This window comes from Saccostrea cucullata, unplaced genomic scaffold (genome assembly GCF_032062105.1).
Source record: "Saccostrea cucullata isolate Sc308-1 unplaced genomic scaffold, CSIRO_AGI_Scuc_v1 ctg1950, whole genome shotgun sequence".
Taxonomy (NCBI): domain Eukaryota; kingdom Metazoa; phylum Mollusca; class Bivalvia; order Ostreida; family Ostreidae; genus Saccostrea; species Saccostrea cuccullata.
The window spans coordinates 61,454-80,271 of record NW_026939866.1 but is presented as its reverse complement, the minus strand read 5'-3'; the positions used below and the strand labels follow the sequence as shown (position 1 = coordinate 80,271).

General features: G+C 32.4%; 1 protein-coding gene across 1 annotated transcript in view; it reads left to right on the top strand.

The window, feature by feature from the left end:
* The first annotated feature begins 1,899 nt into the window (after window positions 1–1,899).
* Window positions 1,900–18,818, top strand: part of LOC134254133 (heat shock 70 kDa protein 12A-like) — a 38,082-nt gene continuing 21,163 nt past the window's right edge. The window contains exons 1-3 of the mRNA XM_062736679.1: window positions 1,900–2,041; window positions 12,977–14,012; window positions 16,424–16,736. Of these exons, the coding sequence (XP_062592663.1) occupies window positions 1,900–2,041; window positions 12,977–14,012; window positions 16,424–16,736 (1,491 nt within the window). The remainder of the gene's footprint in view (window positions 2,042–12,976; window positions 14,013–16,423; window positions 16,737–18,818) is intronic.

Sequence of the window (18,818 nt, the reverse complement as noted above, 5' to 3'; positions counted from 1 at the left end):
TCTGTTCAGAATTTTTTTTAATATTTCCTCTCAGGCCATTTTGACAACTCTGATACCTGTGCCTGGTAAATTTTATATACTTTGTAAATAAATATATAAAGGTTTTTTGACCGGAACTATTCATTTTTTCCAATGCATAGGGGGCTACTCTCTGGGTTTTACAAGAGATGTTTAAAAAGACATTCGTGTCAGCTAATGTGACCTATATTGTTTAACACCTTCTTATTAATATTTTTTTCATGAATGCAAATATCTGATTATTTTACGAAGGAGCGTACATGTATATTGATTTTTAATATACCGAAAATCGCTATTTCTGGGGATTGCGTAATTCTAAAAAAAAATTCAAATAAATTTCAAAGGTAAATTAAACAAAGGATGCTTGGTATTAAAATATTATTTCAAATCAGTAGAATCGAATGCTATTAACGACATCTGAATAAATAGGCTATAAAAGGCTTATATGCCAACTTTGGTCATCTGCACTTTAATTTTAAACACGACAGGATTTGTAATTTTTTCTGTATAAATTAATAATTTCTATATACTTTGGAAACTCAAATGAAATATTTTAATACACTTTCCTCGAGCTCTTTTCTGCAGTTTTCCTGAAATTTTATGTGGGTCCGAGGTGTTATTTGAGTTTAACAGTGATTCTCTACGTTGCCATTAATTTGATTTGTTTGTGTGTGTGTGGGGGGGGGGGGGGGTTATTTTTATTCTTAACCTATTTAACGTTGGAGTTGAATCTTGTATCTTATTCCAAGAACTTAAGATTGATTGTGACATTTGGATGAAAGGTCAAGGTCATTAAAAACCACCACCTCTTTAACTTCTAACCTGTCAACCGAAATAAACTCTGAAAGGTGTTTCTAGATACATGTACATGTACTTCATGTTTCTTTTTACCCTTGGGTCAAGGACAAAGGTTAAGGTCGATTTCAAGTTCATAGGTCAAGGTGATTTTGGTAAATAGTTAATATCAACATTTTATTCAGGTTACCAGTGACCTTGACCTAAGTTTCAAGGTCAAGGGTAAAAAGATCTGCATGCTTCAGTATGTTACATGTCTTGACATTTAGAAGTTCTTAATTCTGCATGAACATCAAACACTCAAGTATACTGTCTTTTAATACATTGTGTGCGGTCGCATGTGCATGCACGTCCATGTATTTACTTTTGATAGTAGTATAATGTAGGCAATCATTATATCTATTCATATTTGAAATTTCACCCTGTATTATTGAGAACCAAGAAAGTTGTAGGCATTTAAAGTTTTAGCCAATCAGATTGCAGCACACGTGCATGTGCGTGCGTTCATGATTATTCTTATATATCATGCTGTAGATCTTCATAATGTAAGACTATGTTCAAAATTTCAAAGGATTTTGTCAGAAAACAAAATAGATATTTAGACTTTAAGTTTCAGCCAATCGCAGCGAAGGGCACCTGCATGCGCGTGAGATCTTGCTATTTTGACCATGTCATCATGTCTATACTACTATTATATCCTTATATTATGAGTTTCAAAGCATTTCATCCAATATTTAAAAAGTTACGGCTAAATCTATTATATTGGTCATTTCACGTGTTACACGTGCGCGCACCTGCACGCACGTGCGCGCAAAATGACCTTCGTTCCGCACATCTACATAACATACCTAGTGACCCTAAAAAGGTTTCACCTAGATCGGATGAGTAGTTTACGAGAACACTCGCGGACAAAAAAGTACCGGAGAACAAAGAAAAAATTCAGAAAAAGTAAAAACACTATCCCAAACAGGCATTCATCACGGTAAGGTAAAATAGAGACTTCATAACCGCGACATTGGTTGATGTGGACGTTAATTTACCCAACAGGCAGTCTTTGCCGAATACGCAATCACGCAGAATTCACTAATGCATTACAAGTGGATGAAGAAGCTGGACCAAGCATTATCGCTGCGACATATAGGCTCTTGTGGATGCAGGACCAAGCAGTCAGTCTTCAGATACGATGACATAACAAGAACAGCAGTATTTGTTTTCAAACAAGAAGAGGGTTGGTGGGAAGAATTAAAACATTACATTAAAATTTTCCATGACCTTGCCGTTTTATCGCTTCAACATGAAGAAAGAGGAGGAAAGAAGTAAATATTAGACTTGAATGCAAATGTACCTGAATTATCCGGAATGATAGTTTGTGACTTAGGTTGAATATAATTATTATATATCTGAAAGGACTTAAGATACCTAGAATGGAGGGACAGTAGGGTTACTGAATTAAACTCACTTATCCGAGACCAAGCTCGTATAAGTATAGTGATATGTCAAATGCTGACTAACATTTTTCATACTACTTTAAACCAACTTTTATTCGCGTGCGAAAATTTATCTGCGAGTTTCGTTTACCTATATTAATCGTTGAGAACCATTCATGTTGCTCAAAATTTGTAGAGAATGGTTAGTCGCAGAAATTAATCGTCGCGGATTGATTTTAAACTGACGAATAGCGAATATTTAAATAAAAAAGTGACGCCAATAATAGTTGGATTACATGCAGTTCTTGTCATTACATTATTTTCACACTGAATTGACAAGGGATTTTTCTGTTATCTCCCAATTATGACAATGGACAAACGACAGGCTTTTCCGGTCGGCAGGGGATGCCCACTATTCCGTGGCACCTGATCCTAATTTTAATGTTTTGGAGGTCCACGTTTTTTTTTCTGCTCGTATAATTATAATTGATTTATGAACTTTTGGTCTTGAATATTAATATTGTTCGTTATCTCCATATGTTTCCTTAACTATCGAACATAAATTAAGAGTAATTTTGGTGTAATCACCTTTTAAGAAAAAATTACTTTGAAGAAAATATTCTGTCCAATAAATATTTTTTGTTCAATAAAGCCTTTCAGTAAATCATAAATTAACCAAAATGCCCATAAAAGACATTCCTTTGCATATGTTTTATGAAATATATCTTAGAGTACATACCCCTTAAAATCCTACTACCGATATTAAATCATAGCACAGGAGATCGCGTACCCATCAATTTTACCGAAATTTTCATTAAATAAAAAAAAACATAATACCTATAATAATAGCACAGGGAGTGCAACGCATTTTAGGTCACCTGGTAATTAACCCTTCGCTTAATATCAAGGCTGTCGCACAATTAATCTTCATTCGAAAATTATAAAACACAAACCAATCTTTTTGGAAGGGGCCATTCTTTATGGCTCTTAATGCATATGATTTCAAACACATGGTTTACAGCAGCAGCAGTGACAATTCTCCAAAACTTCGCTCAGATATCCGTTGTCTGCGATGCCATGACGTGACGTCACGGGCACGTCCATTTACCCCAAAAGGAACAAAACTGCCTGAAATGCTAATCTAGATGATTGAGGTCATATGCGAAAAGAAACCAGAGACTAGTAAGTAGACATTCAAGAAAATTTAAAACGGGGAGGTGCAAGCACTTGTACTCGTATCAAAACGTAATATAGTTATCTCTAGTAAATTGTGTATGATTGTTTGGTTTTTTTTTCCTTTTGGGTAAGTGGACCGCCCATGACGTCACGTCATGGCGTCACAGACAACCGTTGCACTCCTTGTTACCGGCCGCCAGGAGGCGGTCGGTTATATGATATGAAAGTTTTAAGTCGCCGTGCGTTTCTGCGGAGTTAGAACAATATTTGAATAAAAAATATTTAAGGAACTACAACACACCTACCCCCAAAAATTCCTGTCGTTTAATTTTTGTTATTTTTTTGTATATATAGTGCATGACTATATTTACTGCATATATGCATATTTTAGACAAAATCGTTCGACTGGTTTTTGGACAGGAACCAGTGTTGATTTAATAGCGGTAAATTACCCCCTCCCCCTTTCTCAAAAAATCACATTTCTGCGCGTCTTTCAGACGATCACTTTGTTACATGAATCAACAAAAACACATTAAAAAAAATTAATTTGGAATATTGCTTTTGCTTCAAAAATATAATAACTTACAAATTCAAAAGTTCTAATATTTAAAGCGTCCTTAAATGTAGATTTTCAGGCAATTTTTGAATACCCCTATCACCCCCAACCCTTCCTTTTTGCGTCGCAGACCATTATTGTTTGACGAAACGTTTACGGTGCAAATATACTGGTATTTCGTCAAGAATCCAAGAGGTATGCAATAGTTTTTAAATTCATGAATGCAGAATAAATATTGGTTACTCTTTTTATATGTATCAGGAAGAAATAACTGAGAGATTTTAGTGTTAAGTCCATATACGTATGCGTTATGCATTCCATATCACTTAATTTCATTTCTTTAATTTTATTCATTAAAAATGGTGTATGTTTAACACTCCTGTAATATAAATGGAATAATTGTAGTTTCGATTCTTTCATGCCATTATTTCAAACGAGACAGTATGTGGCAGTGGGGATATATCGACATTTGCATTAGATCAATAGATGTACATGCATCCATCATGATATTGTATGCATTCTTTCAATGTCGTCGCTTCTAAAGTTAAAATGAGTATTCCGTATTCGTCCACATTCACTTCAAAATATCAAACATTAAATTCTTCATCTATTTCAATTTATATCAAATCGCACATTGATATTTTTTTAAGATATTATAGGCGACGTTTTGTTTTGATTCGACGAAATGCGAACCGACATTGTTGACAGAAAGTCAAAGTTACGATTTGTTGCAATAGGATATTCATAAATGCAGATAATTTCAGTACAAGTGAACAATTCTTTTCAATTCTATACTTACATTGTGTATATGAGGTCTATAGTATTCAATTCTCGTATTTATCAGGTCTTGCTGTAAATGTATCTGATTCTGTGGAAAACCGTGAATAAAGGGAGGAAAATTAAGAACCATGCAAAATTTATCACAATGATGGGACCAGTACAAAACAAAATTCTCAGTTTAAAAAAGTCTGTGTCTCATGCCATTTTATTTGAAAAAAAAATATCGGTCCCATGCCTTAAGACGAAAAAAAGGCACTGTCCCATGGTAACATCTTAGTGTTAGTGAAATAATTGGAATAAAACTAAGAGTCTTTCAGATTACAGATGTATCAATAATTTTCTTTTTGATTTTTTGTTTTTATACTTTGTAATAGTATTCATTATTTAATTTGAAGATTTATTTTGCTAGTTGAATCCTTCATTTGACTTTCGAAGATACGACAATTTTCGGGAAAAAAAAGAATATATATATTTTTAAACATAATGAATTTCTCTCTTGGGTTATGCTGTTTAAAAAAATTCTATGTTTAACGTCATCCGCACACGTAGGTTAAGAAGAAATCTGTCTTTTCATTTATCCAAAATGCGATCAATATCTGAAAATGAGTTTTTATACTATTAGCTTCTTAAAACACATATATTGTCTTATTTATTTATGTGCCGACTTATGTTTCTATAGGCTAATCTTATGTTACATGTGCCATTTCCTGAATAAACAAACAAACAAAAACAAAGAGATTTAAAAAAAAATCCTATATCCGTTCCGGTTGCTTCTACATTTAGCGACCTAAATCTGCTTCCCGTATTGACAAATTAGCTTCGATACTGCAGTTGGTGTTTAAAGAAGAATAATGAATTAAACAGTATAATGGGATAATAAATGTAAGTAGAAAATAGATGATGTTATGAAAGAAGTTAATGCCAAACTCCAATTTGTTGATTTTTTTGTCAGTCTTCGAATCAAAGACTCTCAGTTCGTGATTATGTTGCCTGAAATTTTCATTAAATTTTAGAGAATATCCAAACTTTACAAAGTGTGTCAGAAACCCAGATTTTATAATAAAAATTGAGATACATCATTTAAATTTTAAAAATTACTTCATCTTAATCTATTTATTTAAAATTTTAAAGGAACAGTAAGATATATTTCTTCATAAATGTAGTATTCATACACAGATAGCTACAATTTTGGGGGAAGGATAATACTAGTCATTTCCATTTGATCAGAGAGAAGCTTACAGAAGATGGGGAGTTTCAAATGAAGGAGAGGAAGGAAAGTGATTGGGCTATCCCAAGAAGAGAAGAATCAATTGTTATGTGTTTGGAATTCAAGTTAAGATAATCTAACAGCTACATGTACATGTAAGGTCCAAATATTAGTATCTGCACTTTCAAAACTAAATGCTTGTAATCTAGTACTATTACTATAAGGAAAAAAACAGCATAATTAAATTTCAAGATATTTCAATATAAGAATGTACTGTGTTAAATATTGTCATCATAAATTTTAATTGTAGATATTGCACAAGTATTTCCAAAGAAGAAGCATTTCCATACAATCTAGTACAGGGTACATGAGGCAATATAAATCCAAAGGACAAGCGAAGCCTAGTTAAAAGCCACTCTCCTGCAAATTTAGTCTATATTGTTTGCTTAGAAATGGACTCAACCCATTTACAGACTAAGGGAAAATCTTCTGCTTGAGAAATTAGACTGAGCTGTCATATCCAATACTCTTTTTACTCAATTATAGTGTTGTGATGTACTGTATAGGTTAATTTGAATAAATTCACAATTGTTTAAAGATTTTGTTTGTTTATCTATTTTTCCTCCCTCCCTAATAGGTTTTGAACTTCAGATGTGACGTTAAACATAGAATTAAATTTAAACAGCCTTCAGTAGTGTAACTCATTGAAAAAATTTTTGTGTCCCATGGGTATACTTAATTAATGCTAAAAATGTTTTTGTCCTATGCATGGTTTTCTGCAGTAAAAAAATCATTGTCCCATGCCTGTTTGTACCGGTCCCATCATTGTGATAAATTTTGCCTGGTCCCTTAACATCTCCTACATTTTCAGAGTTGTTCCTCTTTGATCAGTAAGGATCTAAGAACAACAGCGATTTTACATTGTTACAAGTTTATTGTTTATTTATTGTTGTTTTATTTAATTAAAGAAGAAAAACAATATTTATATCGTGTATGCACAAATTGTAATGAAGACCATTAATAGGAATGTTACTGTAGTGTATCGCCAATTGTACATAATGAGAATTTCGGCAATGTAAAATAAAATTTTCAGAATAAAAAGATCTAGAAATGCTGCGCTTTGATCTAAAATACATTTATTGTATATGAAATGAAATGAAATAAACATTAAGGGATTTTTTTTTATGTCTTGCTTTTTACATAGTTTAATCGGGTTAATAAAAAAATACCTATTGAGTATGGTACGCACAATCACAGCCAATCCCCATATCTCAATTTTCTTTCATGATTGGGATCGTTTTACTCGTCGTTTTGACGCTTTATTTTTGACGTTAAATTTGACGTCACGTCAAACGTTCAATTGAAATTGCAAGATTTATCTCCCCCAGTGTGTTGTATGTCTTTAACTTTCATGTAATAGAATATTAAGAAAGATTTTTTTTAATGTTAAACAAAAATCCACAATAATCATAAAATTGAAATTTTATAAATAATGGGTTAAATGTTGCATCCAATCCTGATTGACAAACTCCGACGTAACTGACGTGCGGAGAAATAAGCACACATGTTGGGCATAGTCTAAAGCAAGGGCCGTGTTATAAACATGTATAAACAAATTTAATTTTTCTACGTGTAAATATAAATATATATAATGTACTTTTAATACGGAAAGTGTTCAAAAATATGACTTAATCTTAGTTTGTTTTCAGACAGAATATATTAGGAGATTTATCTCCAACAGACGAGGACAAAGCGCGTTTTACAATATGCCAAGCCTTTTCCCGCCACATCTTACACCAAAACAAGATAGAGAAATCAAAGTACTCAAACGTACAGAGAGCCGGGCTCATTTACAGAGTAGAATGGATTTTTTACATGGATCATGTTTATATTCTGATGAAAATATAATTTTAAAACTATCAATATAAATGATAAGACACTGACAGTGAGTTTTTCAATCCTAATACCACGGTCCGATTTTGTCAGAATCAGAATTTATCTGGCACCGCAGCTGAATGTAGACAAACAGGCCAGTGTGGTTCCCTCTCCTGCTTTACCTCGTATGTGTAGAAAACTACGCTAACACTGATTATCAAAAATCCTCACGCTAATGAACTATGTTCTTTGACTTATGAAGTTTTCAAAGTCATCACCACTAATGTTTATTTTATATAGATAAAACTTGTTTTATTTTTGTTGCTTTATTTAGCGTTAGTATCATCTCAAAAGTGGTTGAGAGTAAGAAATATATTTTTGCAGGTAACTTAAATAGGCGACTATGGGGTCAACATCCTGCCTTGAAAAGGATCACATAAGCCGGCAATTGCTCTTTGAGCATTAAGCCCGGCTAAAAATGTAGTAGCGGATCTAGAGGGAATTTGGGGGTTTCAACATCCTCTTAGCGAGCGAGGAGCCCCAAATAGTTGTTATGTTTTATTTAAAGTTAAACTATCTATAGTTAGATAAGTTTAAACGTTAGTTTTTATGGTTATGTGTTAAAACTACTTAAACATCAAACTTCCGCCAGAGTACGTTTGTTCAAATGAAACTGAGTGCGGGGACGCAAAGGACTATGAGTTGTACATGCAGCAATGTACAGTTATTATGTACTAACGAAAACTCTGGAATTTCGCATCAAAATGTTTTATGTCATAGGGATATATATTAACAGATTAAAAATAAGAATTTAGTTTCTAATTGTATTATGAAAGAATTAATTAATTGGTTTGCGGCCGATTTTTGACGCTTCCGTCAATATGTTTCTTGTGTTATTATTATAGGTATTACGTATTTTTTTTTATTTACCGAAAAAAAATTCGGCAAAATTGATAGGTACGCGAACTCCTGTGATCATAGAGAAGTATGATCTAATATTTTATTCATAAATCCATAATTATCAATTTCCATTAACAGGGAGTATTGAAACTAGCCATCCACTTCCCAATAGAAAATATACAATGTCATGTATACTTATAAATTAAAAACAATTGCATATAATCTCCGAAACGGCTTGCTACATGTACCTCCTCTGTTAATACACTATGTAATGTTTAATTTGATGTTTGTAAACTATACAGCTGAACGCTTTTTTTAATCTCACGTGGTTTTTCGCACAAAATAAAGTAATTCTTTTCTTGCAATTACCCCGGTAATAACGTAAAATTATTGAGTTTTAGTACGAAACATAACCCTTATTAAATGTTTCATGTTAAAGGTGCATAATATGCTCTAAAACCATTATCTATGTTTTAAAAGTCAATGTTCTGAAAGGGAATTAATAAATTGTATGATGTTAAATGTGTGGATTCTATCAAATATATTTACAAAATTAATTCTTAAATCTTTGATACAGTTGGTTGAAATTAATGTTCAGACTTACTTGTTACAAATGAGAATTTTTCTAGGTACTTTGCATATTTTCCATACTTGTCTTGTTTCTATCGAAAAATGACAAAACTGCTTAAAGAAATCATGTGAAAGGGTCGAATAATAAAGTATTGTTTATCCTTCAACAGGGAAAATTGTAAATATTGAAAAAAAATTCTTTTAAATGTGTTGTCTTAAACTCTGAAATCATGTCAATTATTTTGTCTGAATTATGTTTAATATTTATGATCAAATTTAAATTATAAATCATTTTAGAAATATGTTTTGTTGTCACGTTACACAAATTGCATTATTACACATATATATTGCGTATATATGACATTAATTTGTGCGAAAAACCATGTGAGCTTAAAATGTGTGTTGAGCTGTATTCAGATTTCACTTGCATAGCAATTATCATAAATTTAATCAAAAGTCTAATTTCACTTTCGGTAAACAGTCTCAAAATAGCACAAAAGAGAGTAGGTTGGTGTTTCCGGTTGGTGATTCTAGGGTCCACGCAGTAAATATACAAGCGAGGTTAAATCGGATGCTATTGGTATACGTCAGGCTGCGCATGCGCGAGAATGCTGGAGAGTAGTCTCGGGTCTTTCCGTGAGAGATCGTAAAAACAACTTCTCAGGTCGGAAAAGCCCGAGCATTTGCGATTGGGAGAGTTAGCACCCCTCCCTCCCCTGAAACAACTTACGTATACCGTAGAATAATTCGCCCTATTCGAATTAGAATATGCTATGTTCATCGGGAAATCTGGCTTTTAAATCTGCATACTAGTATTTATTAAATTATTGGCGAATCCGAATTTCTTTCTTATACATACACATTTATATAGAAACTTAACATCGATTCTACGCCAGATGTATTTTAAAAAGTATATAGGAAGAACTTCCTGAACAACAACTTGAATTAAGAACTTCATTCAACGAATAGTTCCAGGTTTTAAAAGATAAAATAAGTCTTCTTCTACAATTATTTTGTTCACCAACCCTTGCAAAACTAATTTGATATACAGCAATCAAAATACAGCTTACAGCAACGGTTTTCCAGGTGGAGGAGGAGGGGGAGCTCTGAAAAAAAATCTGCGTATTACAGAGCTGTGCTGTATCATTAGAGATGCAGATTTCAGTAAAGTCACAGCCATTTTTGGGTTACATGTATCAATATAGCCCAATTTTTTTTTTTAAATATAAAACTATATAGGCCAATCGGAGATAACATTTAACAGTTTTGCTATATGTAAGTACTATCAGTAAAAGAATGCAGATCATAATAGACAATATGAACGAACCTTCATGAATATTCACTAATCCTACAAATTGACTTGAATTGAATAGCGTTTAGAAACACATGCATATGGTTCACGTATTGCAGTCCTTTTTTTAAAAGACAGTAACTTGTAGTAATATATTTACATTGTCTTCAATAAAACTGACAACAAGCAAGCAATCAATTATATCAAGAAACGTCATGTATGAATGAGTCAATCAAAACTTGATCAAAGTGATATAAATGAAATAAGTCGTTATTACTTTTTTAAAAAAAAAATGTGCAAATCCTTTCCATATATGTCCTATTTCACTCATATTGAAAGTTCTAAAAATTTAGATAGCATCGAACCTTATGTTTAAAAGAAAATCAACAAAGATCGTCATGAATAGGCATGGAATATTTACCAGAATGAGTTATATATATATATATATATATATATATATATATATATATATATATATATATATATATATATATATATATATATATATAATGTTAATGATAATGAAATTTACAAATTAATGTCGATTAAGGCTATGGTTATTTGTTTTCAAAATAGATAAAGTAAGAGTGTCGCAGTTATTTTTTTTTTCATATTTTACTAAAGCTATTTAAAGATTTATCGCCTTTAATCAAAACATTTTATTGACTTTTGTACATACATTCTATTGTATACCTATATATACCTATAAGTTCAGTATACATTTCAAGTAAATATTCGTTCAAATGTTGTTTTTTTTCAATACCGACAAATGAACATAATGTGTTTCTTCCTCTCAATGAACACAGGTTGTCGTGATGTCTAATAAAGTACAATAGATACTTGAATGAAATTGCTTTACAACATGCAATGAGTTTTTTAGTTTTAAAAAGGGAAGGGCTGTACATATCTTTCAATTATTTATTTCTGTTTCGTATCTACATGTAACTGCGGGGTCACACTGTAAGCGTGTATATCTAACTGTCAGTAGGAACTGAAAGATGCTTTTTGGAAAAATCTGGTTAGAGTAAGAAAAAAAATAATCCTTTAATTTTCCGTCGCACTTGTGCGGGTATCTTCTAGATTATATTAAAATTTCATGAAAATCAAATCAAATATATTCAATCGCTAAAAGAATTGTTATAAAGTTTCTTCGAAAATCATAAACAAAACCTTTAGAGGAAGAGACTTCTTATTTAATATGCATACTCCACTGATTATTTTATTTCAATTGACACCAAGATCAAAGCCTTTGTAACCTTGATTTTAAGATTTTGATTGTTGTTTCAGTGAATTAATTTTGATTTCAATGTATGATTGCACAATATTACGGAAATAAAAGCCAATGTGATAGTTATATGCGTTATTTATTCAAAGTTTTGTCCGTGCGTCGACAGGCTTTATCGGCCTTCATATAAACCGACCTTATATTATTAATATGAGAGGTTTACATTTAAAAATTCATAATTTTAAAGAACATTAAATATGTTATGTCTATGCAGAATTTGGTAAGTATTGGTTGCACGTTAAAACATTATATCCATTGTCTATGACTTTTTGGGATAACCCTCGTATATGCTAAAATAGCTTTTTTCAAATGTTGTCTCCGCCGGGCGCATAGTTTTTCACAAACACATCTTTTCTTTGAAATTATTTAAAATTACGAGCCCAAAATTATTAAAAAAACAGTTTAATTTCCTATAATATGCATTCCAAATACATTTTATAAAAAAAGCCTTTTAAAATGTATAACCTGCATTTTTAGAATATGATTTCAACTACCATCTAATGCATAATTTAAGAAAAATAGTAAAATATTAAAAAATGCATCAGATATCTCAAGTCAATTTTCATGGGAAAAAAAAAACAGAAAAAGAATTGCTTCAGTCAGGCAAAAGAATTCTTTCTACGTGTAAAAATGACTAATAAATCAAACAGACAGACTGTTAGATGTGATTTTCTCATGAATGATTTAAATTCAATGTCATTTATGCACAAGATTACTGTTATAAACAATTAAAAAGATGTATATTGTTATGTAATCTTGTAAAAAAAATCATATTTAGTAGAAAAGTGACAATCGGGATATTAAAATCAGATCTGTATATTAAAGTATTGAACTTCCTTATGGTAGATTCGTGTATATTTCTACATAAGTATGTTGGCATTTAAAGTCTTCTCAAGACTGTGTCAAGGACTTCAATTCTTGCTGGACAAAGAAAAGGTTACTAAAATGTCTCAGATTTTAAGTTCAATCGAACTTATTATTTGCAAAACATCAGAAGGGACAAATTGTATTAGAGAATACGTAAAATATTCTATAGTTTGAGAACACACATTTTTTTTTTCTTGAAAATATTTATATTAATTGTTTTTCGTTTAAGGTGGGTCAGTTGATGGTACAGTATTTGAAATACAACCAGACAAGACAATAAAAGAGCTTTTTCCATCAACGGGTGGCGATTGGTGTGGATCATTGGCGTTACAAGAGTATTTGAAATTTTTGGAGAGGATATTTGGCAACGAAATTTTCAAAGATTTTAAATTAAAAGAGCCTGGAGAAGTTTTAGAGATATATAAGGAGTTTGGAAATCAAACAAAAATAACCTCTGCTGACAGTGAAAGGAAATACATCGCTCTGTGGATACCTGCTGCATTGCTTGAAATGTCTTTAGCCAAGAAAACGGTGGAGGAGTTAAATCATACGATAGATTTAGTATCAAAAATATATAAAGGGGATGTTTCTCTACGCGGAAATAAATTAAAAATAAGTCTAGAGGTTTTTAGAAAATTTTTTGAACCAAGCATTTACAAAATAAGTGGTTACCTGCACAACCTCTTACGTCACCCAAATGCCCAAGACGTCGAAGTGATTCTTCTTGTTGGTGGCTTTTCCGAATTTACTATAATAACCGATCCCATTACCAAGGAATTCTCTTCTTACAAATTTATTATTCCAAAAGACTCTGGTGTATCTGCATTAGTAGGGGCTTTAATTTTCGGGCACAATCCTTTGTTGATTCAAGAAAGGCTTTCAAATTATACATATGGATGTGTTGCAGTTTATGATAAGCAGAAATTTTCAACAGACGAAACTCCGGTAGGCAGTGGACATTTTGATCGGTTGGTCGAAATAGGCCACCCATTGAAAATAGGTAGAGTGCAGGTTAAAAAGACATATAGTCCAGACAAGGACGTAAAGAACATCTCGATCTACTTATATGGTTCTACAAAGGCAAATCCGGTTCTGGTAAATGATAAGAGTTGCTTTTATCTAGGAAGTGTTGCTCTGCGACTCCCACACAATACAATTGAAAAGAGAGAAGTCAAACTGGAAGTCTCTCTTAAAGGATCAATGATTGAATTGACGTTGGTGGATTCCTTGTCTGGGAAGTCTGCAGATGCTTCAGTAAATACAAGGTATGCAATATAAAAGCTACATATGTGTTCACTCCTTTATATTTGCATGACTGTCACTTAAGGTCACGATCTAGGCAATGAAAGATGCCAACTACAGATGTATCGAATTTGAGAAATAAATTATTTTATTGATGCTTTAAAATTTTAGCTTGGTCAAATAACGTGTTTTGGGGCATAATCTGTGGTAAACAAGGTGAAAAACTATATATTAATCTGTCATTTTCAATGAAAAATTAAGAAAACCAGTTATGAATATTAAGATTGCCTAAAGTCTCTCAGAAAACGGAAATTGAAATGTCCACGGTCTCTTCTGAGAAGTTTTTAAAAAGGGTAGATTTGCTCACTAATTTCTTATCTTTGTAATTTGCAGCTTTTCAAGAAATATAAAACAAATTTATTATGTCAGAGTTCTTACATATAAGGGTTGTTTTTTCATTAAACTATCACATTTTCATAAAGAAAGGTACAAAGAAACTTTCCATATAAACTTAAATAATTTAACACAATTAGTCAAGTGAATACGACATTTCAATTCATATCAAACTTATTTTTTGCTGGATGATTAAAAGAATTAATTATGTTATCTTGATAATTTTAACGCGTTTAAAAGATACACCATAGAGTGTAACAACAGGATATAACAAGCTAATTCAGAGAATTAGTATCCCCCGCTTAGGAAAAAAGTCGGATCCCCCTGATTGAATTTGTAGAATTATTAAATGTATACATATATACTGAAACACATACAATACATGTATGTCAATATGCTTATAAAGATAAGATTGCTTCTTCTTTATTATGTGTATAGAATATTCTCTTTAAATGGAATATTTATCATACTGTAATGATGGTTTTATGAATATGTACAAGCCAGACCTCATAATTTTTTTTTCATTTCACATGTTGAATACAATCATTTAGTAAAAAACTATTTCGGAGAAAAAAAGGATCGCCCGGGGATCAAACCCGGGACCTGTCACATGTGAAGCAAGAGACATACCACTACACCACAAAACTGTTGTAGACTGCCGAAAATGCAAATATGAAGTCACAATGCATGTTCACATTCGATATTGACAAAATTTTGCACAATGCATGGTGTCTAATTTGACCTTTACTAAACAGTTCTAATAGATGTAATAAGAATATGAAGTCCGCCTAGAACCTGTTTTAATTTATACATAATAACTCTCCTCATGTCCGTGTGCTAAAAATGGTGACATTTAATACCATAAATACTAATAAAACAAACAGGATGGGACACTTTGAGAGGGGTGACAGAGGTCCTAGGGAGTTATGTTATAAATTTACCTTGGGAAAGCTAAATATCCTCTTGAATCCTCTTAAAACTTCGCCGGAATAGTGTTACACACAAAGAGTATATTGAATTATGACCTTGAACTTTGACCTTTTGATCTCAAACTCTGTAGGTGTCTTCCTTCGGCCTCACTTCGGAGTTGTTATGAAAAACTACATTTCAAAAGCTCAAAGGGTTCTCGAGATATCGCGCGGAAACGAAAGTCTTACAACAGACAGAATTTATGACCTTGACCTTTGACCTTTTGACCTCAAAATCAATAGGATTCATCTATAGTCCACAGGGAGTAGCTATGCAAAATTTCTTTGCAAATGCTCAAAGGGTTCTCGAGATATCGTGCGGAAACGAAAGCATTTCAGACGGACGGACAGAATCAAAGTAATATCCCCCAATTTTTAAGCTGGTGACAACAAACGGGACGGGACACTTTGCGAGGGGTGAAAGAGGTACTAGGGAGTTTTGGTATAAAATTACATTGCAAAAGCTAAAGATACTCTTGAAATATCGCCCGAAAAGGACAGTGTTACACACAGATGTATCGTAAAAAATTACGACCTTGAACTTTTTCATTTTGACCTCAAAATAAATAGGTATCTTCCATGGGCCACATGGAGTTCTTATGTAAAATTTCATTGCAAAAGCTCAAAGGGTTCTCGAGATATCGCGCGAAAATGAAAGTGTTATCACAGACAGAATTTGCGAATTTATGACCTTGACCTTTGACCTCAAAATCAAGAGAGTTCTTTTTTTCCATAAGGAGTTGATATGCAAAATTTCATTACATATAGGATTATTGAGATATCGTGTGAAAGAAAAAGCGTTATAGACAGACAGAATGACGGAAGGACAGACCCAAATTAATACCCCCACGGGTAGAATAAAAAAAAAAAATTGTGTTATGTTCAGCATATAACTGTATAATTAGGTCAGAAAGGATAAGCAAGTATTTCAATCAACAAAAGCATGCAATAAGATATTTAAAATTGAACTCATTTAAAGTGTAATTATTATATCTTATCTCTCCTATTAATCTTCATATTTTATGTTTTCGTAAATATATATAGTAAAGATGTATTTTCATTACTTTTGGCAGTTACAAAGTGCATTCAAATGAATACTTACTTGTTGGTGCGATTGACTTTGGAACAACGTATTCAGGTTATGCCTTTTCTTCAAAACAAGATTATGATGACAATCCGACAGAAATTACCGGCAAAATTTGGACAGCATCTTCTGGACATTTGCAGTCACAAAAAATTCCAACTTGCGCCTTATTTACTCCACAGAAGACTTTTCATTCCTTTGGATATGAGGCAGAAGACAAATATGCTACTCTGTCCTTGGAAAACACACATCATGACTGGTACTTTTTTCGACGTTTCAAAATGAAGCTTTACAATGAGTTGGTAATTATAAATCTTTCACTTCATTTCATTTGAAATAAATTTATCGTCCACAAAATTGTCCCAGTCTTCGGCACGGTAAAAAGTTTCTATACTGAAATGAAACTGTTGCAATTTCAAAGAGTATGATTGCTTCTGTCACTTGCAGTAAATATATTGTGACTTCTGTTCTTTATTTTTGAATACATCGAAAAACATGCACAGATTCTTCATTTTGGTTATCATATACCACAAGTATATCTTTTATTTTATTTATTTTCAGAAACTAAGAAAATAAATTTTAGTTGGGTTCTCTTACATTTAGATATATTAACAGCTAATTTCTATTCAAATGTGGACTCCAGACATTCCGGTTAATCAAACACAGATATTAAATATCTGGATATATTTATTTCTTTACGATATTGGCCAACTTAATTGATTGAGAAAGGTGATTATTCTAGGGTTTCGATTGTAAATTTCTCTTATTTTGCTGCCGTGTTGTGGAAATTCTTATGCGGTTTTAAAGCGTACTTATGCTGTTTATTAGCATTAATTTTAATCCTTGAATTAGCACCAATGTGTATAATTACTTAATGAAAAGAAGTCAAGGTATGTACATGTATCTACATGTCGAATTATTTTTATCAAACTCTTATGTAAACCAATATTAAACCTAGATAAAACTTAAATCTGATCTGAAAAATCAATATACTTTCTTTTACAATATAAGTCTTTGATTTTTTCGATAACTATTGACATACATTTGAGAAAAAAACACAAACTGTGCAACACTAGGTTGACAAATCCCGGAATCGTGTAACGGAAAGGGGACAGATTGGGGTCGGGTTAAGTGACCCACGGCCCATAAAAACTATTAACACAAACAAGCTAATTCAGAGAATTTGTGTCCCCCGCTTAGGGAAAAAGTAAACAATGCAGAGTTCGGGGTTGGATGGGGGGGGGGGGGGGAGTCAGATCCCCCTCAATGAATTTGTAGAATTATTAAATGTATACATGTGTACTGAAGCAAATAAAATATGGCAATATGGATGATGTGTATAGAAGATTCTTTTTATATGGAATATTTAACACACTGTAATTATGATCTTATGAGTTTGTACAAGCCAGATCTCATAAATCTTTCATTTCACATGCTAAATACTATTGTTTAGGTTAAAAAAGTATTTCGGGAAAAAAAGATAATGATTCGTCGGGGAATTGAACCTGGAACCTCTCACATGTGAAGCGAGAAGCATACCACTAGACCACTGAGTCGCTCTGCAAAGAAACAAATTATATGCAATCATGAAGTCATATATATGTATATATTCGTGCTCGGTATTGTCAAAATTAAACACAATCCACGGTTTTTTTTATTAAGCCTTTATTAAACAGTTCTAACAGATGTAATAAGAACATAACGTCTGCCAGGAACCTGTTATATACACAATAACTCTCCTCATGCCCCTGTGTTAAAAATAGAGACAAGTAATACTATAGATACTAATAAAACAAACTGGGCGGGGCACTTTGAGAGGAATGAGCAAGGTCTTTTGGAGTTTAATATAAAATTACATTGCATAAGCTCAAAATCGTCTTGAAATATCATCCAGGAATGATCGTGTTACACACAGACAGAATGTATAAATTTACGCCCATGAACTTTGACCTTAGGCCATAGGGAGTAGTTATGTAAAATTTCATTGCAAAAGCTCAAAGGGTTCTTAAAATATCATGTGGAAACGAAGGTGTTATAACAGAAAGAATTTGCAATTTTTAGACGTTGATCTTTTACCTTTGGATCTCAAAATCAAAAGGTTTTTTTTTAATCTATAGGGAGTTGCTATGCGAAATTTCATTGCAAAAGCACAAAGGGTTCTCGAGATATCGTGTGGAAACGAAAGCGTTACAGACAGACAGAAAGACGGACGGACGGAGGAACTCAAATTTATATCCCCCACTTTTCAAGCGGGGGAAAAAACAACACTTATCTAGTATTTATTTAACTGGCTGTATATTTTTGAAACAAAAGGGGTCCAGGTCCACTGGCCCCCCTCTAAATCTGCCAGTGGTATCACATACACTTTGTGTTAAGGCCTCTCA